The sequence below is a fragment of the Natrix helvetica genome (assembly GCF_964273705.1).
Source record: "Natrix helvetica genome assembly, chromosome: 1".
In the NCBI taxonomy this organism is placed as follows: Eukaryota; Metazoa; Chordata; class Lepidosauria; order Squamata; family Natricidae; genus Natrix; species Natrix helvetica.
This window is the reverse complement of record NC_138548.1, coordinates 197,097,177-197,124,440: the sequence shown is the minus strand read 5'-3', so window position 1 is coordinate 197,124,440 and position 27,264 is coordinate 197,097,177. Positions and strand designations below refer to the sequence as shown.

Sequence of the window (27,264 nt, the reverse complement as noted above, 5' to 3'; positions counted from 1 at the left end):
GCTTCGTGTTAGGAATATGTTGTTAACACAATATAAATCACCAATTAAAATTGTAAGCTATAATCATTTAGTAGTAGATATCAAATTTCTCATGAATTTGAAATATAAAGTCCATATGTAGAAAATCCCAAAATTGGGGTTTGGTACATAACTGCCTATTAAATTATAATCCAAGCATAGTTTCCAATTATAGGATAATTAACCTTCCCATTCCTGTGACATGCTTTCAGTTTTGCATTTTTTTTCCACAGCAAGGCTAAGGGTAGCTTGAGGGAGGGATCAATAAAGATGTAAAATCTGGACTTTGGCAGAAGAAAAATTAAGCACCCTTTCCTCCCAATACAGTGATCCATTCTCACATTTGCTTTAAAATTAAAGCAATGAAGTTATGGCTTTTTGATATCAAGCCCCTTTGATCCTTAGTGACTATTGCTTATTTCTGTGTGATGAAGATTTAAAGATGAGCGGAGCCAATTCTCAATTGTGGACGAAGCCAATGGCAAAAAAGAAAGGAAAAAATCCTTAGCTCTGCATTGGCTGATTTTGCATCTTTCCACCCTATTGTTATTGCCTCAGAGGAAAATGAATGTATTACACCAGTAGTTGATTAGGATTGTTTTTGGTTCAGATTTGAGATCAAGGCTAAGCAGATATTTGAAACATCTGACACTATCAAGAGAGAACTTCTGGAAGCTCAACTGACACATCTGCATTATTCAGCAGAAACTGCAGTCTTTGGTAATCCTGTTAACATGTTCCACCAACTTCAGCTAGAGTGTCTTTTAAAGCAATATGTATAGAGTGGCACAATAAAATTGCTATCAAATGCATTCTTGCTGAGAAATAAACTCCAGTCAAATCAAATCAATCCTTAATTCCAAGGAATTCTGAAAAAGAATAGATTTTGCACTCATTATTTTATATTCATGTAGCTGACTGTTCTACTGAATTTGATCTGACTTTTGTGTTAATAGTAGTAATAGTGTGACTGCACTATTATTTTTCTTTTTGGAACAGTGGCACTGTATCATTTTATTGACATGTAGTACACAGATTGTTGGCTTCCAATTCCTTGTACCCACAATGAAAATGATACTCACACTTCCAAATATTCAACATCAATTATTTTTTCTCCCAGCACAGACAAATCTTTACAATAAAGGTTAAGAATGCCATGATGTCTATAAGGGATCAATAATAATTGTAGCCAAAGAAAGAATATAATAAATATTTCTGGGCAAATGAAAACTATACTTGAATATATACATTTTATCTGTATTTTGTCTGACATCTTTTATTTGGAGAAGTGGTAAGAAAGAGATTCTTATTGAAATACATACAGATGTGCACACAGTCGAACGACTATGTAGGATGGCTATAAAAACATTAGTAAATCTGGTTTATCTACAATTGTCATATGTTCATAGTTATTACAACACATAAAACAAATGAGACAAACAGAACATGAAAATCCAATTCACCTCCACATCATGAAAGGATAAAGGATAAAGGACAGATCTATTTCTATTAGTTGTATGCATTTTTTTCCATTTGATTCCTCAAACAAAAGGCTTTTGTATCACTGTTCTTTCCCTCTGACTGAAATTCAAATCAAGGACCCTCTAAAGTGCTTTCGTACTTGTTGAGAAAATTGGAGAATTCTGAATAAAAACTATTCACTTACAATCATGAAACTTTTAAGATCTCTGTGGCAAAAGGTAGATGTGGTGAATCGCACATCCTTCAACAGTTATGAGAGAGAACCTCAGTTTCATTAACTCTGGAGATCAGTGATCTATTTGGCATCCAAAAATAAAATCTCCCTCCAACTGAACTCAACTCCTGGTAATGATTGTCAGGCTCTTGACAATAATGATGTCTAGCAACAATACTGAAGTACTAGTTCACTATTGCTTCCTCTGGAATTTCCGACTTCCCTTTCGAGTACATAAGCCTGGCATTTCCTGGCAGTCAACCATAACTCATTAATTAATTAATTTAATTAACATTGTGCTTACAGAGCAGCAAATATGTGTCTTTATAGGGGGCAGTTTGATACCTGTCCAATTAAATTGTTCCAAGCAAAATCAACGGCCCATAGTGCTCAGCTGGGCCCCTATTTCAATTACATTTCAATTTGCCCAGACAAGAAAATAGCAAGTTTACAGCCATCCAAATGCACCCAAATGCATTCCTAGATGCAGAAGACTGAAACCAGAACTGGAATAGCCATTTTCAGTTGCTGGCTAAAACTAAGCATTTTTCCACTTGCTTTGTTCCATACAAGCTGTAACTTTAAAGCTTTGTCTCCTTGGCCTTTGCCTGGATATTTCACTTTCCATAAATAGCAACCAGCAGTAATGTCCTTAAAGTCACATATAGAAGATGTAAATCTTGAAGAAAGTACGTTAAATTCCCAAATGGGAGGAGACAGACTCATCTGGCCAGAGGGAAACGTGCCAGGCCAGCCATCTCTTTGTGACTGCATTCCCTAAAATAGGATTTGACTTGTTTGTTTTTGGCAGTCGGACAGGGTAGATTTAGTAACATCCTACTCAGGGAGTTCACAAACCACTGAAATCAGGAACCCTAGGGAATGTGCTTTTTTTCATTGTAATTTGCATAGGGATTTTTTATTAAATTAAAAAGCTGAATTAGACCCTGGCAAAATCAAACATTTACAAACAATAAAGCAAGGACAGACCAGGTAGTCCTCATTTAGTGACTGCTTCAAACACTGTTATGACAGTGATTTAAAAAGTAAATTGGTGACCAATACTAACATTTACTATCTTCACAGGTCTGTAAAGCAAAGGAAGTCTGGAATAAGATCATAAGTATAGCTGCAGTTTCGCTTAATGACCACTTTGCTTAACAACCAAATGTTTGAAGGTATTTGGATGTCTTAGGTATAAAATCTAAGTAATACAGAGCAAAGAATCCAGCAAGAAATTATGTGGATGTCCGGTCTGGATGCATCGAACATTTATTCCAGTTACTACATTTACTTGCATGAGGTTTATGAGAATGTTTCAATACAGAGATGTATAGTTTGTAGCAGTGGTGGGTTGCTAACCGGTTTACTATCAGTTCGCTTGTGCACACGTGTACGCAATGCATGCACAAAAGTGCCCAGGTGGGCGGAGCCACTACTGGTTTGGCTGAACTGGGCTGAACCAGCAGCAACCCACCTCTGGTTTGTAGGGTTATAAAAAAATCCCTTTTCATGAAACTGTTCAGTAACAGACCACTTGCCTTGGAATGGATCTTGGAAGCTGAAGAAGTTGCTGGATTTCCTGCCTTGTAGTGAACAGATCAAAATCTTTTCTGGGATTATTTCTCCCTCTGTGTATCTAGTCTGCATTTTTATTCTTGTTTTAATTTGTGTTTAAAAAACGAAAAGAAAAGGAAAAAAGAGAGAGCTAAATACAAGTAAACAGACAAGCGATATACAGAAGAACAAAGTACAAATTCTCAAAATAACATTTAATTTAGTTCTACATCTTGTATCATTTTAAAACTACAAATCGTCATTAAAATCGAATTAATGCATAGGTATCCATGACAGTAATCAGCAGAGTGTGAAATTTAAAGTGAAAAATTACAATCTGTACTAGTCAATAGACAATGATATCTCTTGGGACCATGAAGTGTGACCTTTCTGCCAGTGTGCCTGGCCTCTGGAACAGCATTCCCCCTTGGATCCTACACTGATGTTATTCAAGAAAGCCTCGAAAACCGGGGACCACACCTCAGACCTTCGGTTAAGAAGGATGCCAAACCCCCATAGGATTTTATTTGTTGGATTTTTTTTTTTGCCAGATGAAAGTTGATTGTGTTTCGTTCTGATTTACTATTTTATGACCTTTTAATGTAGTGAGCCACTCAGACTCTCCTGGCATTGGACACCCTTAAAATCCAATCCAATCTATCTATCTATCAGAACTCTAACCTTATTTAGCTAATCATCCATGACTTAACATTAAGAGAAATGCAAGTTTGGCTGTGATATAAGTCATGGGTGGCATTATAGTCCAAAAATGGCTCCCATGTTAAATTAAATTCTCTGTCAGATTTATTTTTTTAAAAAAAAACATGAGATTATTTTAGAGATCAAGGAACATTCCCACAGCTTAATTATCCATCCTTCGACCAAAAAAAATGTATGGATTTTCCAAGGAGCAGCACAGAGTACCCTAACCTCTGTTAGCAAATATAAAGCTGGACTGGTATACTCTGTAGAAATATAAGGTTTAACAACATTTAGTACAAGGATGGCAGGTTACAAAGGGAATTCAACTTTTTGAATTGCAGGGTTTTACAACATTGACACAAGCCTGCCTGCTCCGTTGTTAAGTCAGCATCAGAGAAAGATGTCATTTTTTCCCCACTTTGAAACCCCCCCCCAATTCTCCAGCCTTTTGCTATTGCCTCATAATGGTTCATGGATCTGCGACCTGCTTGATATGTCAAGGGGCAAGAAAGGATGCTGTATGAATACTGATTTTACATTTGACACCCACCTTCAGGTGCTGAAGGGTTAGATCTTTCCAACCGAAAAGGATGGGGGGAACGAAAGAGCCAAAGGCTGACTTTCTCAGGTTTTTCAACTCTGTTCCCCATGCTAAATTCCTTGCCTGTATTACATATCCTTGACTAAGTGTGAAAAACAGACACGTCTCTGCTTAGAGCTCGCTCTGTATGGGATCTAAGGGCGAGGGTCAAATGATATTGAACAGATGCAGATTTTAAAATGTTAAAAGAAACCATATTGTTATCTCCTTTAAAACTCCTAACTACCGGATTTGATTTTAAGGACAAGAGGATGAAGGTTACAGAGCTCCACCTCAATTGGCTGTTTTCCCTCCTGCAGTGAGCTTTCTCCTTTTGTCTACAAACTGTTTTTATCCTTGCAGGACTCACACCTACTACTGGAACTTGAGGAGGGGGAGGAGGGGAAATGAGAGAAATAACCTCAGCAACCTGGGGAGGAAGCGGGGAGTAGGGGAAAGCAAGGAAAAGGAGGGGGTGCGGGAGCAACTCCGCTCTTCTCTGCTTTAACCCCTCTCATGACTTCTCCCTTAAATAGGTATATCACTGCTTGATTAAGGCTGCATCTAAGGATGCAGATATGTTGCAGATGCTTTATTATTTATATTGCACTTGTATTTTATCTTTGCTCTGGGAAATCAAGATGGCATAATTGATGGTTCACCTCTAATGTTATCCTTACAAGAACAGCCAGGCACAGTAGAGAGACTTATTTATATATTTGCAGAGTGGTTGGTTAGATTGGTAACCTTTTTTTCCTTCAGAAGCTCAAAGTGATGTACTGTGCCTCCCCCACATTTCCCCCCCCCCCATAGCCTCCCTGTGAGGTGGTTTGGGCTGAGAGAGTGTGGCTGACCCAAAATCACCCAGGGAATTCCTGTGCCTGATAGTGGACTAGAAACCGAGTCTCTTCAGGAGCAGTTCATCATGTTAACCATTATATCATCCTAGCTTCCTTCTGCATAATGCTGCCATGCCAAAGCTGACACCTTCTGGATTAATTGGACTTGAGTGCCTCCCATCCAGAGCTCAGAACAGATGCTCTTTGGTCCACTTGGGAGGCGGATGCTAGGTTGGTAAGGATGATGTAAATCCTAAAATAAAGATCTCAGTATTTATCCTTTTTTCCCCAGATGTGCATGCACACACACACACACACACACACAGACAGACACACACACTCAGAGGCAGATCCTACTCAAATAACCATGGGTTGTAATTGGGTAAGATTAAATGAGAAAACATTAAATGGTAGGAAGATTATAATGGTTATAATTTCTGGTCTTTGGGGCCCTTTCACCCTTTTTGTGACCACAGCAGATGAGGCTCCCTATTTTTCCTGACCGGCACAGCCATTTCCCATGCGCGATGCAGTGATGCTCCCTTGAGAAAGTGCCATGAAATGGGGGTGGAGGCTGCTTGAATCAACATGTCCTGCCTCAGAGATTTGCGGTGCCTCAACAATAGCCATGGGTTTCGGGGAGCCGTACGTTCAGCCAGCCAGTGAACCTTGTGAAAGGAATTCCATGACAAGCCATTGTACATTTCATAACCCCATTACTTCTTTGCACAGGCTGCTCTTTCTCTGCTCTTCATCAGCTCTGGCATGTCACAATGAATCAAAGAATCAATTTACCTCTCCACTCACTCCATGCTTGGAATCATTTATGAGATGTGGTGGGGGAACCCCAGGGCAAGCATTGCAGTAACAAATGGTTCCCCACTCTCTTTGCTTACCCCATCTAATCCCTGCCTTATTTTAGACCCATTCCCACGGCTGGCATCAGTTGGGGCTGATGGGGAGAGGGATGTGGGGAAAGGAACCCTGCTCACATACACCTTCCCTAACCTTGTCCGAGGGTTGGGGGGAGTTTTGTTTTGAAGTGGAAAAATATGGTTAATAAAATTAACTAATAAATTGAAAACTAAAACAGCAGTGCTAATAATTAAAGCAATAAACTGGAAAAAGTCCCAACAGAGAATATTAACATATAACAAACTCAGCCCTATCAAGGTAAAGGTTCCCCTCACACATATGTGCTAGTCATTCCTGACTCTAGGAGACGGTGCTTATCTCCGTTTCAAAGCCCAAGAGCCAGTGCTGTCCGAAGATGTCTCCGTGGTCATGTGGCCGGCATGTCAAAAGGCTGAAGGCACATGGAACGCTGTTACCTTCCCACCAAAGGTGGCTCCTATTTTTCTACTTGCATTTTTACATGCTTTCGAACTGCTAGGTTGACAGAAGTTGGGACAAGTAACGGGAGCTCACTCCATTACGTGGCACTAGGGATCCAAAACACTTGAACTGCTGACCTTTCTGATCAACAAGCATCTTAGCCCTGAGCCTCCGCATCCCTGTTTACCTCAGCTGTATTATATGTTATTAAATCTAGGTCATATGGAATGATAGTGTTTTGTCTCGCCATTTTTACAGTTATGGATATTTGCAAGGTTAACAGAGAAAAGATCTCTTGAACTTGCTCTTTAACATCTAAAGGTTTGCTTTCTTTCCAGCTCTTAGTAGATACACCGACTCTCTTGAGCCAATGTTCTTCAGGAAATGTCAAATCCAATATTTTTGAACTATAAGAAATACGGGCATCCTGGTCCAGCAAGTCTGGCGAAATCGCGTGATGCGTGAAGGGCATACTCTGTGAATTTGCCTTACTTCCAAACAAACCACAGCATGTTTGTGAGGCAACCATAAAACTCTTCTCAGACGTATTCACATTACTTGGTTTGGAGGCAGGTTCTTGCAGGTGACTGGGCGGTTATGAAATTGTCTTCCCTTTGGGGAAGGAGGGGAGGTTAAACAGAGAGAACAATTACAGACATGGAGAAAGTGGCCCTGCTGGGTTTTCCCTGATTATCTTCTCACTAGGTATCAGACTGTCCATAATACTCTTGGCTAGGGGTCAGGATACTAGTATTTCATACTACCTGGTTGATGTTTATGTATTTCTTGGTTAGATTTATATTTCGCCTTTTGTTCAGAAACTCAAGGCAAGATAGCATATACCACCACCACCACCACCCGGTTGTGTGTGTGTGTGTGTGTGTGTGTGTGTGTGTGTGTGGTGTCTTTTGTATCTTTTGTTCTGTTGCCATTGATAGCCCCTTTTTCTGGTTTAGAAATTAAGCTGCTTTAAAAAAATTACTTGTATGGAATATGGGGAAGAGACAGGGTAAAACATAGGAACAAAGGAACAAACAGACTTTTTAATTAAATAACCAAAAAGTGAGCTTTAAACAAATTCACATACCTTCCCCCTTCTGCTTCTGCTCTGAAAACCTCTAGCCCTGACAGATGGAGATTTTGGCAGGCAGTCTAAGGCTCTCAATCTCCCTCAGACCCATATTTCCATGCATAGCTCCTTTCTTTGCGGTTACCCCATTCTCCTGAAATATAAACTGGGAGTTGGTGCTCCCTATTTCTATTATTTGATTGGCAGTTTCACCAATCGTCATAGGCATACATAACACTTGCCTGTCTCACTTCGACCCAACACTAGCCCTCTAAGGTAGGTTGGAGAGAGAAATTCAAGGCCTCACTACCAGACTGACTGGTTGTCATACAATGCTCTGTCTTTTGTTTTGTTTTGTTATAGTGTTGTAATCCCAGTGTTAGAAATTCTGAGGTTAAATGCAGAACATGTCCAACAATATACAGTAGTCCTCGACTTGTGACCACAATTGAGCCTAAAATTTATGTTGCTAAGTGAGAGTTGTCAAATAATTTTTGCCCATTTTCCAACTTTCTTGCCACAGTTGTTAAGTGAATCACTGCAGTTGTTAAGTTATTAAATTTAATTATTTAATTTAAATTAGTAGTTAGACCTTTCTTGCCAAAATTGTTAAGTGAATCTGGCTTCCACCTTGACTTTGCTAGTCAGGTCACAAAAAGTAATCACATGATCCCAGGATACAGCAGCCATCATAAATAGGAGTCAGTTGCCAAGCATCTGAATTTCGATCTTGTAACCATGGGGAGGCTGCAACACTTGTGTGAAAAATGGTCGTAAGTCATTTTTTTTTCCACTGTTGTAACTTTGAACAGTCATTAAATGAACATAACTCAAGGACTATCTGTAATGATTACTATAGAAAATCTGACATTAGAAAAGCCCTTATCCAGCAGGAAGCATTAATGGGAATGGGTATAAATGCATAATTAATGAATGGAGCCAGAAAACAGACCCATTTATCAGCTTCTGCAATTTTGTTTTACCTGCCTTTGTATGGCTCTCTCCCTCTTATGCCTCTTTTCCATTTTCACCTGTCGGCTGTGGCAGCAAATTTGTTTTGAGATTGGGTACACGGATAGAGAGAAAAACGGAGCGGATCATTTCCATTCGTTCCCTAAACTATGAGGAAAGGCCCTGGCAAAGAGGTGCACGAATTGACCGAACGTCTGAAGGTGGATGGCGAGGGCAAAGCAGGGGGCAGGAGGACTGGATGCTAAAAGGCAACGCCAACACCTGAGGGACAGGGGACCAGACGGGACGGGGGCTGCCAGACGGGAACAGACTAGACGGGTAGAGATTGGAGGCCGGCCGTTGTACGCGGCGAGAGACGGACAAAAGACGGAGGAGATTGGCACCGGTGAGCGAGAGCAACACCCGGAAAGGCCAATTCGTGGAGGCACCGACGGCGGGACTTGGCAGGCTCGTCGCGCCAACAACGGCCGGGCTCCCTCCCCGAAGTCATCCATATTTATAAACGCCGCGTCCGTCGTCGTTTCCCCCCCTCCACCCCCAATTCACTCCGCCCTCTCCCCTCCTCCTTTTGGCAAACGGAGCGAAGGAGCGAGGCAGACCAGACGGCGGACGAGGGTGCATTTTTTCGCAACAGCGACAGGCGTCCCCCTCGCCTCCGGGGGATCCTGCGTCGACCTCCAGCGGAGGGAGCGGGGAGAGAAACATCGCCTGCCGTCCTCCCCCATTTTCTGCTCGGTCTAAACCCGCCGCTATGCCGCCAGGGGGGTGAATGGGGGGCAAGCACTGGACAGCATCTCCACCTCCCTGCCCAGGGCTATGCCAGGGTGGGGGGGACCGGGAGGGCGAGCGACTCGCCCCCCCACCTGTAGGATCCCCATGAGCTGATTTACTCCCCCCATTCCTAAATTGTGGCCCCCTCGGTCCGCCCCCCTCGAGCGGCATCGCCATGGGATGTAACATGTGTGTGGTAGAGAAACCCGAAGAACAATATCGGGTGATGCTGCAGGTAAGAAAGGGAGGGATGGTGGGAGGGTAGGGATGGGGGCGGCATTGATCTATGGGACGCGACTGATGGGACGAGTTGAGCGAGGCACTAAGGGAATCGTGTGTGTGTGTGTGTGTGTGTGTGTGTGTATTTGTGGTTGATGAGCAGGGGATGGTAAACCCGTGCAAGATGAAAAGAGGGCAGAATAGGGTCGTCTGGGGAGAAGGAAGGCACTGGAAAGGGTCAAGGGAGTTTCTAATCGTTCCCACTGGAAGGGGTGCTTGGGCCATGGGGGGGGGGGCAAGGTAGAAGGCTGGAAGATGGAGGTGTCTGAGAGAAAGCAAGGTGATCTACAGTGATTAAAAATGTTTGTTGGGGGGTGGGTGGGGGAGGACATCAAAATAGGAATCCCAGGTTGTCTTTTGGGGTGGAGTGGGGATTTGGAGTACCATTCGGAGGAGGGGGGGTTAATGCTGCAATGGGGGAGGGATCAGGTACTGAGTGAGGGGAGGTTGCTTAGCAACTAGTCTCCCCCCCTTTTCCCATAGCGTACAGTGTCTGAAATAATGGGGAGAGGATTTCTGCAAAAAAAAAAGGGGGGGGGACAAATTGGGATGAATGGCACTGAGCAGCGAAGGGTGAAGTAATGGTTTGAGAAGGGAGTGACAGGTATTCATTCATTGATTCATTCATTCACTTGCTTCCATCTCTTCCTTCAGTTTCCTCAGTGGCTTGCTTATTCTGGTATCTGCTTCTTTACTCCTCCCTTCCCTCCTCTTTTTGTCTTTTTATCTCTCCCATCAGTCTTGTTTCCAATACCTCTCTCTCTCTCTCCTTTGTATGTGCCATTTATCCAGGTCTTTTTCCATTGCACACTCTCATCCCAGGTCATAGGTACAAAATCAGACAGCCTCCTAGTCTGCATTACAGAGATGAAAGCTATATTGTAATTGGTAAAGCAAGAGGCTTTTTAAAATAATACCCCCCCCAAGGGTTATATATTTCAAACAGGCTGAGTTTTCCAATGTTCTCTCATGGGTCTACACAGTTAATTTGTACCTGCCTATGTGTAGAACTGAAATATATAGTATTATATATTTTTGTAGGCAAAGTAGTTACATAGCTGTCTTTTGTGCAATTATCAGTATTACAGGGGTTGTGTTTGTGTAGATAATCTTGCTTGCCCCATAAGGGACCATCTATTCTTTTGTCTTACTATCATTTAAATACTATCAATATTTAAATTATGTTAATTTAGAGATTTACGGCATGAAAATAGCAAATAAGATTATTTATACAAACTGAGAAGCAAATCCAAATCACACAGCGTTGCTCTCTGTATATCCTTGTGTTGATAAGGTCTTCTCGCATCAGCCTTCCTCAACTCAACATAGGTTGAATGTCAGCCCCCATAATTCCCAACCAGTACAACATTGGGCAAGAGCCATGGGGGGGGGGGGAGGATGTCCTTTTGTAATGTCATTCCAGTTGCTAATCATGGGAATCAGATTTTCATGAAACAGAATGGATTTGACTGATGTCCTCAGTATGATAAATTATTCTTTTTGTACAAAGAAAGGCCAAAAGAATCTGTTCATTAGCTTAGAACCATTTGATCAGCTAATGATTAGACTCAGATCTGCACATCATTCCTATTTTCATCACTTGTAATAAAATTGCCCCTCACTGTGGGAAATAAATGGGATGAAAAGGGAATCGGTGGTTTACAGTATTCCTTGAGCTGAGCAAAGAGATCTAGCTGTACTCTCAGCATTTCCCTCCTGTCCGGAAGCCCTGCTTTATAGCTCAGGATTTCAACAGGTGATAGCAAAAGGAGAAGCTTCTTCCACTTCTGTTGTTCATGGTCCCACTCCATATCTTGCTGAAACAAAATTAAGGAGTTGGGATCCTGATCCCTCCAGATATCTGACTGTTGGTCATGGTGGACAGTTTTTATGGGAGTTGTAGCCACAGCAACTGGAGGATACCATGTTGTCTAAACCTGCCTACATACTCCAGTTGCTTTTATCCGGATCCTTTTTAGAAAGGAAAGGTGGAGTATAAACTAAATGAATTGGTTATTTGGGTTTATTAATAACTTTAAAAACAGTCTTCCCAACCTGCCAATTTTGTGATATCTTATAACTTATAATTTTCAATCAGCATGAACAATGAAAGTTGGTCCATCTTGTATAGGGGGCTGTCAAGCTGGGAGATATTCCATTTAATTCTCAGCATAAGTTCTAGTTTAACATTTTTACATTCAATAACATTTAAATAAGACCTTTTCAAATTCACAATGCCATTCTTATTATAAGCCTTCACAAAGTCTGGAACAAAAATATTCTCAACATGTCAAACATTACATTAGGAAAAATATACAGTATATAATAAAAAGTCAGCAAATAAACCTTGCTTAACTAAAGTTGAAACATATATGAATCCAAAGATTACCAGCATTTGCTAGTATTGAAAATCATGACACAAAAAATACCGTATAGTCAAATGCTGTTGCAAGGAATGATACACAGCTCTTTGTTTCTTGGATTTGAAATATATAAATGGTCAAAGAAAAGAAACAAATTTCATAAAGATTTAAAGCAGTCTGGAAAACAGTACCTGCCTTTCAATTGAGAATTAAAATGGTCTCATCCCAAAAGTCACACATGGCTGCATCTTTTTGATGCCCATGTCTCCACAAAGTTGCCTTTCTCTCCAATTCCAATTTCTCTCAATGAGTAGCACAATTTTAAGTCTTTTCTAGCAATGTTAGAGTTCAGACAGTGCATTCCCTCTTATGCCAAGACCGTCCAGTAACAGTGCAAAATGTATAAAATCTCTTTAAGTTGGAGGTGAGGTCAGATGACTAACTAGTGGGTGTGATCGAAGTAGTGCTTAGTGGCCATTTCAGGCTGATGAGGACATCACCTCCACACACATACACATCTTCTGGTCTGATCTCACAACAGTCTTACCTGCCACTAAAAGACTGAACACACAAGCACAGAAGAATGTAGAAGATAGAAAGGATAATAACTAAGTAAAATTGCTCCATGCAATGCAGCTCCATGTAATGTAACTTTATTTACCTTGGACTGTAAGAAAACAGAGAGTAGAAGAAAAGCCTCAGGGTGGAGCCTAGAGATGATGGACAGAATTGTACTGTTAGATCACACCTCCATTCCTGCTGCAGGCTGTGATTGGCAGATGCTTTTCCAGCTGGCTGGTGACTTGCAAAAAAGAGAATAACTAGAGGAATCAGCCAATCATTTTATCAGGCACTGCACATGAAAAATCAAGGCAATATCATCAGTATCACAACTGTAGTTGAGGCAGGTATCATCAGTATCACAACTGTGGTAGAGATCAGCAATAGTCAGCAGATTTCACATCCATTGGGTGGAGAGCCACAGGTCTCATATGATAATATTAATATGTAAAGTTTTAATGAGTACATTCCACCTGTAATAGGGTACAGTTTCTCCCAGATATTTTATTAATCATATCTACATTCCAAAGATCACCATTATTAAAATACATACAATACATATTGAAATAACTGAACTCTTAACAATATATGTAAGGGTAGTCCTCAAGTTACAGTGAGCTCAATTACGGTTGTAAATCATGACAATCACAAAGGGTCACCATGCAACTGGACCAATGTTACAATTTTTTTACAGTGATCGTTAAGTGGATGCCATGTTGTTAAGTGAACCCATTGTTCACTATAAGGCAGCTTTTGCTGTAAGCCAGAAGTAAACCCTGGTTTCCACACAAAAACATCATAAATTCTGTGGCTGTGGTGCTCTACAAATGTGTGTAAATGTGGTCCTGTCACCATGGGGGGATGGGGGACCTGGGACTGGACATCAGATTTTCATAAGTAGTTTGGGGCAAGGGGGGGGGTATAGTTGTAACTTTGAACAGTCACCAAGTAACCAGTCATAAGTCGAGGATTACCTGTACAGTATAATTTCAAATAGCATTTTCCAGCTTTTCCTTCCTTTGTTTTTCTCAATCTGTGCAGCTAAAATCTCATCTAGAATTTTACCATCAGCCTAGCAGCCACTAAATATGATAAATAATATTTCAAATCTCCAAATTCCAATCTAATCCAAAGACTTGCAGTCTCTACTCAGGTCCTCCAAGTTCATCTCCCAAACTCTCAGAGCACAATGAATTCTAACAACAGGCTATGAACATCTTATTTTTAGGGGACAGTATTTACAGGAAACTGTTTCTGTAAACTCCAAAATTCTTTGGTTCTCAGAGTATAACAAGGACGTGCATTTTGTTTGGATGGGACATGTAAAATATCTCCTTCTGTTGACTGACCCCCACTAAGTGTTATTGTTTGATCATCAGTTGTTAATTGATTAATATATTGATTGGTTGATTATGTGCTGTCAAGTTATTTTGAATCTTAGCAACCACATAGGTAGATTTTTCTCCATGATGACCTATCCTGGGCCTTCAGCTCTTTCAATGATGCCCCATTGTCATGGCAACTGAGTCCATCCATCTCTCCACTGGTTGTCCTCTTCTTCTCTTTCTTCTTCTCTTCCCTTCCATTTTCCTCAGCATTAGAGCCTTGTCCAAAGAGTCAGTCTTTGCATAATGTATGTGAAGTAGAATAATTTAAGCCTAACATTAATTCCTCAAAATAGCACGGATAGAGTTTTCATAGCACTTTGTTTGTGGCTATCAGTAAATTGACGCCTGTTCAACTACAGATTATTAAGTTATGAAAAATCAGTGAATATAGACATCTGCATACTGGTCTTGATATTCACATGTTCAAGGCAATAATGAAACAGAATTCCAGTGTTCTCTAAGGAGGCTCATTCAAGAAAACGTGCATTTTTCCAGCAGATTCTGCATCTGTGGCTTTGATTGCTAATGAATGTGAATCAAAATTTGTTGCTAATTGATGGCAACTAAGTAGTAGGGCCTGTCACACAAATTGTAACCATTTTCTTTCATGGAACAAAATGATCTTCTCCACTGGTTTAACTTCACAAGCTGTTTAATGGACCAATTGCCATCACAAAACACTACACAGAAGAAATTGGGACATTAGCTCTGGCCTACAACACTCCAGGGCACCACTAGATGGCATCAAAGAACATTTTGCTATTATCCAGAACAATTCTTAAGAGCAACATGGCGGCCTAAAGGTGGATCTCTCACCTCTCAATCAGGAGGCTGTGAATAGTAGTGGCAGACATTTCTCTCTCTGGGCACAAAGAGAAAATATCTGCTGTGAGCACTGCATAGGCATCAGAAAGGGCATCCAGGCAGTAAATGCTCAGCTCTATTCAATTGCCCTGACTCCACCTTGATGTAAGGGATTACACAAGATCATTAAAAGAAAAAAAAATCCAGAGTAATTCTTAAAATGTATTCCTAGGATCTCTAGGTGTCCCTCCAAGACCCTCTCAGAAGTCTGAAAAAATCAAAATTAACAGCCTTTGTTAAAAAACAATAACACAATATTAAAATCTCATCAAGCAATCATGGAAAGCAGTAGCAGCAGCAAATGTGTCAATTTAATTTTTAGTATGGTTAATATCAGTACATGTAACCCATACAAACAAAAGCTTTTTGGGGTTCTCCATAATTAGTGGAAATGAACTCTAAGAGAAAAAAGTTTAAGATATATTGCTCTGGACCTTTAGAACCCAGATTTTACAGCCTGTGGAAGAGTATTATGCCTAGACATAGCAACATGCTAATTAAATAATGAAAAGGGTAGCTTTGAACATGAGATACTGTGATATGTAGGATGCTATCTACAGGTTTGTGAATTACCTAAAACCTGGTGAGCTGTCTGTGGATTGGTAGAAAATGCTGGACTGGGATTAAGATGGTCCTTTGCAAAGTAAGGTTGGCATCAGTGGTTGACTTCCCAAGGGAAGAAAATGTTTGGGTACAGGTAGTCCTCAGTTAATGATTGCCCTGTTTAATGACCATTTGAATTTATGATGGTCCTGAAAAAAACAGGCTTATGAGCAGTCCTCAAACTTACAGTGGTTGCAGCATCCCATAGTCCCAAGATTGACATATGCAAGCTTCTGGCCAAGTCAATGAGGACACTGGCAGTAAATTGCAGGTTGCAGTCAAGTTGCAAGTGATGTCACCCTTAATGAGTGCAGGGGATTTGTTTAATGACTGCAGAAAAAGTGACATTGTACTCTGGAGTGGTCATGTGATAAACTTCATTGCTTAGTGACAGAATTTCAGGTCTCAATGGCAATCATTAACTAACTACACCACCTGTAGTTGTTGCTTAGGTTGACTTGACTTGAGGATAGTACTCAAAAATTTGACGGCCCAAGTCCATCAAATTAAAGCATTGTGTGGTTGGTTTTATTTGGGTTTGGTGTGACTTGCCAACACATTTGTAAAAGACATAGCGGTCAGGCCACATCAAATCTGGTTAGACACTGTATTGACAAAAATAGCAACACTATCAGTATTAAGGATTATATGCATAATCAATTCCAGACCAAAAAATAAATGGAGAAACTATAGTATAACTCCTTTCTTTCTCTCACGTTCAATGTGCATTCACACATGAATTCATAAGAATCCTTAACAGGATAGAAATGTGGCTGTTTCTTGTAGTAGAGACAGATATGCACACACACACGCACACACCATAAGCTCTGTAGTACACAAAGACATATAATTCATAAAACACAGAATGGCATTTATCAATGCAGTGAGAAACAATATAAACACCTTGTAGACCTACATTATATTTTCAAACAAAAAAATTACACTCACAAATAAATGCCGTATGTATCTAGAAAAATATCTCCAATTCCTGTGGTGTCCATCATTTCACAATGCTTCTTGTGCATACGTAGTTTCTCCTTTCCCCAGTTGAAACGATTATAAAAAGACACACAGAAAAATCTCTCTATAGAGAGTGCATGCTTGCTTACTGCCTCTGCTCTGAACCTTGCATTCTAATGTTAGCCAAAGGTTTTTTTTATAAAATGAGGGAGGGGGATAGCCATGGCTCAGTAGAAAGATGGAGAAGGGGAAAAGATTAGAGTAGAGATTGAGTAAATGATGATCACTTGAAGAGCAATTTGGGGAAAAGGAAGAAGAAGAAAAATAAACAAACAAAGGAAAGCTATGGGGAACCATCAGCTGAAGGGCCGAGGCTGGATAACACTCCAGGAATGTGATTGGCATTTGTTATAAATTCCTACAGGGCCTTCCTTAGGCAAAGAATGTCCTCCTCAGTCCCACCCACAGCCCCTCCCCAATCCATTTGTCTTCCTCAAGGTTTTTCTAATGTAGCCTCTTTTCTCTACCCCGTACTTTGATGTGCCCCCCCTCACCTCATCCACAATCTTTGTACCCCCCACCACATCCACAATCTTCTCTGTTATGTTTTACTTAAAGATCTTAACTCTCCCACCCCACCTCCCTGGAATGCTTCCCTGTTGGTCCTCAAGGCAAGGCAAGCAAATTATCTATTTTCCCAGATTCTCCTCCTGCCCACCTTGAGCTTCCACAGCCCCAAATGGAAGAGGGAAAAGAAAGGAGGATAATTCACATTCCCCACCTACCCACCCACCATTTCTAGAGTTTGAGGCAAGCGAGTAGGAAGGAGATGTGCTTTGTTTTTGATCCCTTTTACCCATATTTTCCTTTTTCTCCCCAGCTGCAGATGCCTGTATCAATCACTTCAGTTGCCATGGTAACTGCAGCTGCAGTGATGGAGAAAGAGAGATGCACCCATGCAGGCACGCGCAAGCGCGCGCACACACGCACACACACTCACACACACACACAGAGTCTGTTCAGCAAAAGGTAACGTGATGCATGAAATCCTTCTGCATACAGTATGAGAATGCGCTGCACAACGACAAGCTCACAGGTGCGTCAGCCTGTGACGCATAATGAAATGGTGGCTGGGCAAGTTCCCACGATAACTGCATCATGTCTTGCATTTTGTTTGAAAATGACAGAACAAGCACAATGTAGGAAATGGGTGTGCCTTCTGGGAACCCAAATAGGAGGAGGGGAGTGTACTACAGGGTTTGTACAATGAGGAACCATAGGCAATATTTATCAGTTTGAGGTTTATGAGGAGAAATGCATTGCCCTTGGAACATCAAGAGTTTGAGGATGCTTGAGAATTGCCTAAGTCAAGAGGTTTTCCATTAAAGTTTTATCTGCCTTCAAGAATCAGCTACTGAAGTCGGGTAAACTCCAAGGACAGAATTCATGACAAAAGTTCTCCACTGGTCTCTCTTTAGTGACCACAGCTTTTTGTGTACAGAGACACCTGAGCTTTGGGGAGGGGCACATGTACCAGTAATAGCAAGACGGGATTACCTCTAATACAGCCGTTCTCTTGTTTCTTTGAGTTTTAATCTAAGGGTTCCTTTATTGTGTCCTCATTTTGAACATGCTTATAGAGATGAACAAAACTGAAAGTGAGCTGATCATTAGGAAACCCTTGCAAGATGGGTCTCCATTGTTATCTTCCTTTCATCCCAAGACTGGCATAAAAGCTAATTTCAAATAGTCCTTTTCGTTTCAACTTATCTGGCCTTTGTAACCCAACATTATTATTTTCACAATGCGCAGCCAATTTCCAGACTTCAATCCCAGATAATAGGGCAATGGTAAAAAAAAAAAAAAAGTGGGGGGGGGACTTGGAGTCCATCTACACTGGTAGGGTCATTTTGGAGAGCATTGCCAAATAATGCAGTCTGTGTTGGGCTAAATGGACCATGAACTCTACTGGCTGTTTAAGGCGTCTGTTCTTAAAAAGTAGGATTATTTTGGTTCAACTCCTTTTCTTTTTAAGGTCAAGCCAATTATAATGGAGCAGCAGTGTATTTTGTACTTTTAGCATGCCTATCACCTGAAACACACTGTGGTTTCGTTCGTGAAATATGCCAGTCTAATGAGGTATAATATTTTTGAACTATGGTCTTTAAATAACATGTTGGAGTCACTCAACTTTCATAAAGCAAGGCATGAAGCCAGGTCAAAAATTAAATATATATTTTAAATTTATAATCCGTTAAACATTAAGTTTGACCAAGATGTCCACTGTATAATTTCTTCCCTTCTGAGATCATAACAATTGCAGTATGATGGCAATTTCTGGAGACTTCTGAGTGCTATGCCAAGATTTTCAGGAGCCACCTGAGCCTCAAAAGGCCTGTCCCTCTGAGGAAGCTACAGCATATATTTCTTTGTTCAGTTGGAGGCCCATTAGTCCGTGAACCACAATCTCTGGATAAGCAGAATATATGAACTATCCACTGTAGCTTTTTCAGCAACCTGATTAAAATCAGCCATGGCTTCCCAATGAATGAATCAAGCTCCTATCCCACACAGGCCCACCTAATAAATCAGGATAACTGTCAGCCACCGATGAACACCGTCAGCCTGATTAGGGAGATGCATTTGATTTGGAGTTTTCTCAAGAGGTCTGTCTAAATAGAAATGCTGTTTGGGATAGAGTTGTATAGCTGTTATTTGGGAAGAAAAAATGGACAGATTTCCTTAATCTCAGGTGTGTGTTTATATTGGCAGCAATAAGGGCTTGTATTAGATAGGGTAGGGTTCTCAGCCATTTTGGAGGATGATGACGGCAATCCTAATGGATACTAACAAACCCCAGTGCAAATACATAATGTTGGGCTATGGTTGTAAGTTGAGGACTATCTTTATTGGGTGGATGCATTCCCAATCTTTCTACAAAACAGATTTTGGACAATTAGCTCCAAGTCTCATTCTTCCAGTAAACATCACTTGAGCTGTGGTTTCATTTGGCACCAGAGGAGCAGCATTAAAGACCAATGAATGGCCATTGCTAGGTAGATGTTCAGATGAGGTAAATGGATGTGTCTACCTTTTCAGGAGAACAAGCTCTGAGGTCCATAGTTACTATGAGAGTAACTATTTTGACACTGCCTGTGTTTTTAGTAGCTGTACACAATACTAATTGAACAGAGGCATTTTAAAAAGTAGATTAGAGCAATGTTTCTCAACCTTAACTCCCAGAAATCTTCAGCTGGCATGCCAGAAACACTGATTCATAGAATAGAGGGAGACATTTGGAAGACCAAGACAAAAAATAAAAAAATAAAAAATGTACTTTTTAAAATGGTTGTGTATAGGGTTACCTATAGAATTTCCAATACATGGCTTGCATCATGAGATGCAATGATGGAATTAATAGACTGTGAAGATAGCACTTTCTCTAACATGTAAAAAAACCTATGCACGCTTTTTTTTTTAAATTAAAGAGCATTGAGCTTAATGAGCTTCCATTTCCAGCCTCAGGTTTATTACCCATGAGAGTTAAGCTTATTTTACAGATAGTTCTGAGGATAAAATTGGATCTATCCTTATATATGTTTTACTGAGTTTCTTGATTTATGAATTGCCCATAATATTTAGGGACTGTCTGTATTACAGAAGCTGAGCACTGAACAAATAGATTCTCCTAATAATGGAGTCTGATCATACGTTTGTCTTTGTGCTTTTTGCATTTGAAACAAGACCCCAAAGGAGTACTACATTTATATGAATAATAATTAGTGCATGTTATTGCTGCAGCTCCATTCCGTATTGCCAGACAAGTATATTTCTCCTGATACAATCCAGAAAAGAGACATTCCTAAACTTCAGGAGCTTCTTATCTTTTTTAGGAACTCCAATGCATCAATTTGTAATAATTTGCATGAAAGCCCATATAGCATTCTGAGATAAGAAGGAACTATAAAAAATAATTTTTAATTAGTGCACTTAACAGTTATCATGCCAATTTTATTGTATCCTGTTTACAATAACTTTGCTTTCTTGAAATAATGAATGATGACCAAACTGCCTGATACAAAAACCTGTGTTGCTTTTCTACTGCTAAATTGGGGAAATTGAATCATGTTAGACTAGGATCTTAATCTAACTAGTCATCTAGTGTCAACTCATAAAACTATAGCTCTGTACCTTTCCTAGCTTGGCACCTCTAGAGGGATCTGTACAGTACAGGATATAAATATCAAGTTGTTGTTGGTGCGAATTGTAATGCAGGATCTGTGGAGAATACAATACAATACAATACAATACAATACAATACAATACAATAGTAGAGTTGGAAGGGACCTTGGAGGCCTTCTAGTCCAACCCCCTGCCTAGGCAGGAAACCCTATACCGTTTCAGGCAAATGGCTATCCAACATCTTCTTAAAGACTTCCAGTGTTGGGGCATTCACAACTTCTGGAGGCAAGCTGTTCCACTGATTAATTGTTCTCACTGTCAGGAAGTTTCTCCTCAGTTCTAAGTTGCTTCTCTCCTTGATTAGTTTCCACCCATTGCTTCTTGTTCTACCCTTGGGTGCCTTGGAGAATAGTTTGACTCCCTCTTCTTGGTCAAATGCTAAAATGGGGTGAATATAACATTTTCTGAATGCAATTGCTGGAATTCCATAATCACCCACTGCAAACAAATTGGGATAATATGGATGTGATCTGGAGGGGCTGGGAATATCTGAAGGGCAGCAAATCAGAGGTGAAGATTTTGTGGTACCATATTTAGAAATCCCCCCCGCCCCACATACACACACACATATATTCAAGATATATAATACCCAAATCATTTCAAGTTATTTTGATTCATAGCGTAACAATTTTTTGCTTTCTGTGGACATGAAAATACAATGATAATATCTTAAATAATTTAATGATCAGCTGCTCCTTTGTGACATTTAAAACCTACTGTTAACCCAGCAGCCTCTCTTTGTCCATTGTTACAATGGGCTCTTGCAGCAGAGAATGGAGAAAAAGGCAATCCCCTTTTGGCAAATAAAATGGAGGATAGGCTGCTGTTTCCTTCATAACGGAAGAAAATATTTCAGTAAAAAAAGAGGGGAAGCCAAGTTACGAAACCAATTCTGTATGAATAATACCTCAAGTATAAAGATATTTGAGGATGACAGTGACATGCGGTGAGGTTTATGGCTGGTGAGGCTGGTGATGTCATCAGGAAGGCGGGGAATGGGACCACGTGTGCTGGAGGCTCAGGCTGCCTCAGCCTCCAGCACACGTGATCCCATTCCCCGCCTTCCTGAGCGTGCTCCGCCGGCTCGCGCTCCGCAGTCCTCGAAAGCGACTGGGGAACGATGAGAACCTTCCTGCCTCTGCTGGACTTTGCGCGCTCCTCCCGACTGCATATTGCAGTCGCGAGGAGCGCGCAAAATCCAGCAGAGGCAGGAAGGTTCTCGTCGTTCCCCAGTCGCTTTCGTGCCTTCGTCATCCGGGAGCGCCGACAACATTTCTGCCTCCGCAGCTTCCAGGCGCGGCCGGACGGATGTAGCCACAGTGACGCCGAGGCGGTCCAGGCGGATGAAAGAGCGAGCGAGGCAGCCTGATCCTCGGTCGCTCGCCCGCCGGACTGCCTCGGCACCATTCTGGCTACCTCCGTCCAGCTGTGCCCCGGAACTGCAGAGGCAGAAATGTTGTCGGCGCTCCTGGATGACAAAGGCACGAAAGCGACTGGGGAACCAGTCGCTTTTGTGCCTTCATCATCCGGGAGCGCCGACAACATTTCTGCCTCCGCAGCTCCTAGGCGCGGCTGGACGGATGTATATAATATTATAATATATATATATATATATATATATATATATATATATATATATATATATATATATATATATATATATATATATATATATATATATATATAATATAATATAATATAATATAATATAATATAATATTATATTATATTATATTATATTATATTATATTATATTATATTATATTATATTATATTATTTCATGAAGAGAGGTGAGGCTCTGCCTCCCCTGCTTCCCCTGACCGCACGTCCCTGGAGGATGACTTCACAGTGGAGACATGAAGAAAGTGCAAGGATTTAGAACATTTCTGACATCCTCTTTCTCTCTTCTTCCCCCTTCAGGTGAATGGCCGGGAATTGTCCCGTCTCTCACAGGAGCAGACGCTGGAGGCCCTCCGGTGCTCTAAGGAACCTCTGGTCATCCAGGTGTTGCGGCGCAGTCCTCGTAGCCGGGGTGGAGGTGGTGAGGGATCCACCTCTCAAGGAGATATCACAACCCTGGTTGATAGTGGAACCCAGACAGACATCACTTTTGAACACTTAATGGATCTAGGCAGGATGAGGCCACCAAGCCCTCCGGCTGTGAGGATGGAACCCTACGGGCTGCCTGATCTGTAAGCATTATCCTGAGGAAGACACGATATCGTCTTTGTCTTCTTTATTTACCATTGATCGTACTTACATCTTGTACACTTCTGGTACAAGCTAGTCTAGGGTAGCTAATAATATTAATCCAGGAGATAAAATCCTAACATGCATGTTGTAAGTCCTCGACTTACAACAGTTCATTTAATGACAATTCAAAGTTACAACGGCACTGAAAAAAAGTGACCTATGACCATTTTTCACAGTTACAACCTTTGCAGCTTCCCCATATTCATACGATTAAAATGCAGATGCTTGGGAACTGACTCATATTTATTTCCCCGGAATTATGTGATCGCTTTTTGCACCTTCTGACAAGCAAAGTCAATGGGGAAGCCAGATTCACCTAACTACCAGGTTACTAACATCAGGTGCAGTGATTTAGTTAACAACTAAAGCAAGAAAGATCGTAAAATGGGGCAAAACTCACTTAACAACATAAAAATTTGGATTCAATTGTGGTCATAAGTGGAGGACTACCTGTACATGAAAATATCAGAATATGTTATTGTGTCTTTTTCAGAAGTAGAAAATATAAGCAATATAATTTTTCCTTTCATATTGTCCTGTTTGCCTTTTCCTGTCTTTCTAAGTTTGTCACATTAAGTTCTGGTATCTGTTTGGCTTCAGTAAAATTACACTAGATAGAAAAGAACCTGTGAAAGTTCTAAGTAGGAAAGCAGAACATTTACCTTCCTACCCTATGTTCTTTCTTCTTCAAAGCCCCTCAATCGCGCATGAATATTATGACCCTGTGGAATTTATGGAAGGAGCTGCTCCAGAGGCTGAGCGAGCAGAAGACCTAGAATATGAGGTGAGAATGTATCAGTGGTGGGTTTCAAAATTTTTTAGAACCTCTTCTATAGGTGTGGCCTGCTTTGTGGGAGTAGCTTGTTGGCCATGTGACTGGGTAGGAGTGGCTTGCTGACAATGTGATTGAGTGGGAGTGGCTTGCCAGCCATGTGACCGAGTGGGAATGGCTTGGAAGTCATGTGACTGGGTGGGTGTGGCCAACTTGTGAAATGTGGTGAAACTCACTTAATAACACTCTTGCTTAGCAACCAAAATGTTGACTCAGGAACTCTGGCACTGAAGTGTGCAAGTCTTAAAGCTGTCAAGTTACAAGACCCTTGCACCCCCTAACCCTTTAGAAAAAAACCCAGGGGTGTTCAAACTTGACAGCTTTAAGACTTGTAGACTTCAACTCCCAGAATTCCTCCTCCAGTCATGTTGGCTCAGGAACTCTGGCATTTGAAGTGTGCAAGTCTTAAAGCTGTCGTTACAAGACCCTTGCACCCTTAACTCTTTAGAAAAAAACCCCGGGGCTGTTCAAACTTGACAGCTTTAAGACTTGTGGACTTCAACTCCCAGAATTCCTCCTCTCGCTCTTCATCTTGATGATATGCAGACGGGCGGTGGGAGGGAGCTGGAATTGGTTCTAAACGGTTCTGTAGATTTGTGGAACTTCTTCTATAGAAGAGGTTAGAACTGGCAGGAACCCACCCCTGGAATGTATTGAAACTGGAACCCCATTTCAAGCTTCTGGCTAGAGCAGAATTTTGGATTACTAGGATGTGTTTTAACATCAGAATAAACGCAGGTGTTTAAAATCAAAGCTAATGGCTAAAACCAACGAGGTTGGTTGATGCTTTGCTCAATAGGTCCCCAAATCCAGAATAGACATTAGTGCAAAAAGTTTACAGTCATGTTTTCTAAAAAGGATGTAGGTTGCCCATGGAAAATATAGTGCCAGAGGGAATGTTGATCTTCTGGGAGGGAAATAGGATTAGAATTAATACAGTGCAGGAGGCTGAAGCCTTTATTAAAAAGCATCCCGCCCTCCTAGAGGACGAACACAGCGAAGGTAGTGAAAAGGACAGCAAGGTACAAGACAAGAAGGAGGGAGGGGGGGCTGTGGCTTCCTCTGGGGACAGGGAGGAAGGAGCAATATCGAAAAGGCTCAGGTCACAAAAATAAAAGTATCTGAAATAGCAGTAATTGTTGATATTCTAGAAAGTGACAAAGGAAAATGAATGAACACATGGTTGACAACATAGAATAAGACTTTGCTGCTTGTCTTTTATATTTTGTTTTTAAGATTGTAAAAAATGTGAGATTTGGATGGATTTCTATCACTAGTGTGGGAGCTGCCAAAAATTTTTATATATCCCCTTACCTTTCCCCATAAAAGTATAAAAACCAATAAAATTCTTAAAAAAAGAAAAGAAAATATAGTGCCAAATATAGGACGATGCCTTCCTGTCATTATGAGAGAACTTTGAAGCCAGGATGAAGGGCTACTCATTTTGAACTAGGGGAGCTGCTTTGTCCTTCCAGTTGTTAACAAATGAGTGCCTTTAGAATTAGAGCCAAAGGGATCATAAAGGAGGAAACATGCTCAGGGGAAAGCCTGCTATTCTTCTAGAATAACCTTCTTTGAACTGAGATGCTCAGGAGCCACTTAATGTCCTTGAATCATGAGAAAGAAAATGGAGAGCAATGGCAGAAGGTAGCAGGACACCCTGCTAAGACCAAGGGGTGGGCTGGAATTTTAAACATGGCTCCTCTTTTTGGAGGGAGATGTACTGAAACATTTTGTGGCAGATCCTCCTTGTGGGTAGTCCTCACATAACAACCAATTGTTTAGCAACCATTCATATTTATGGACTTTCCCAGAGCTGCTTAAAACCCGCTTTTGAAGTTTCAATGGCTACATGCCCCCCCCCACATACCATGGTCATGTGATCACATGTTGCGCCCTTGGCAACTGGCTCACATTTATGGCCCTTGGCAATGTTCCTGAGTCATGTGATTGCGATTTTTGGCAGGTTTTGGTGTTAATTTCCAATTTCTGGCAAAAAAAACACCCATTGGTGAAAATGGGTTCACTTAATAATCACTGTGTTCTTTTAGCAACCTCTATGTTTGATTAACAACATGAAATATGATAGATCATTTAATCTCTTAATCTAACTTCCGTATGCACTGCTGGTACTTAATAGTTTTCCTGTTGATGGCCCACTGAATGCCACTGAAAAACAGTCCCTCTGAGGTGACACAAAGGTGGTGGGTTTATTATTCACACATTCATTCATAAATACTCAGCTGAGATCACAGCCATCAGGTGCTGAATATGCTTGTGTGAAATGAGCCTTATTTAGCCATATCTAAGTCACTGGAAGGGAGTGGCTGGAAAGCCCACATTTAAAAAAAATATTTTGAGTTCAAAGATCTATAAGTGTATGTCCAGAAATGCAGAGGTATCCTTTCATTTTGGAGGGTTTTTTTTTAAAAAGCAAAATGCAGGTGGTTATCTAACCATTCATTTAGCGACTGTTCAAAGTTACAATGGCACTGAAAAAAGTGACTCATGACCTGCCCTTGCACTTATGACCCATGGTCACTTGACCAAAATTTGGATGCTTGGCAACCAAATTTTGATCAAGTGACTATGGGTCATAAGTGCAAGGGCAGGTCATGAGTCACTTTTTTCAGGATGATTGCAATGACCCAGGGCCATGTGATCACCATTTCTGACCTTCCCAGGCCAGCTTCCAATAAGCAAAATCAATGGAGGAAGCTGGGTTCACTTAATGATCACATCAGGGCTGAAATCCAGCAGGTTCTGACAGGTTCTGGAGAACCAGTAGCAAAAAGTTTGAATAGTTTGGAGAAGCGGCAAATACCACCTCTGGTTAGCCTCAGAGTGAGGTAGGAATGGAGATTTTGCAGTATCCTTCCCCTGCTATGCCTACCAAGCCACCCCCATAGAACCGGTAGTAAAAAAATTTTGAATGTCACCACTGGAGCACATGATTCACTTAACAACTGCAATGATTTGCTAATAACCATGGCAAAATAGTCAGGCTTGACTCACTTAACAACTGCTTTGCTTAGGAATAAAAATTCTGGTCCCAATTGTGGTCATAAATCAAAGGCTACCTAGTAAAGGAAGAAGTCCTTTAGTTGCTTGGATGCTCCTACTTTACACTATGTTTATTGGAGACCAGATAAGCACATCACTAAATTTTGGCAACAAAACTTGAGAATTCTCTGAGAGTTTAGAGCTGCAGGCAGCTCATGAGTTGCCCACCTACTTCTATCTTATGGGTCGGTGAGATTTTTTAAAAAGAAAAATAATGCCTGAAGAAGACCTACCTTTGATTTTTTGAGTATATATGGAGGAAAGTCACCAAACAAACCCAATTCAATGAGATCTGGAACTGCTGACCGCATGAAGT

At 41.0% G+C, this 27,264-nt stretch overlaps 1 protein-coding gene across 1 annotated transcript in view; it reads left to right on the top strand.

Annotated features, from left to right (window-relative positions):
- The first annotated feature begins 9,366 nt into the window (after positions 1-9,366).
- PDZD4 (PDZ domain containing 4) overlaps positions 9,367-27,264 on the top strand; it is a 29,334-nt gene continuing 11,436 nt past the window's right edge. Inside the window, exons 1-3 of the mRNA XM_081935341.1 lie at positions 9,367-9,774; positions 22,721-22,992; positions 23,747-23,837. Coding sequence (XP_081791467.1) covers positions 9,715-9,774; positions 22,721-22,992; positions 23,747-23,837 — 423 coding nt within the window. The 5' untranslated portion in view covers positions 9,367-9,714. The remainder of the gene's footprint in view (positions 9,775-22,720; positions 22,993-23,746; positions 23,838-27,264) is intronic.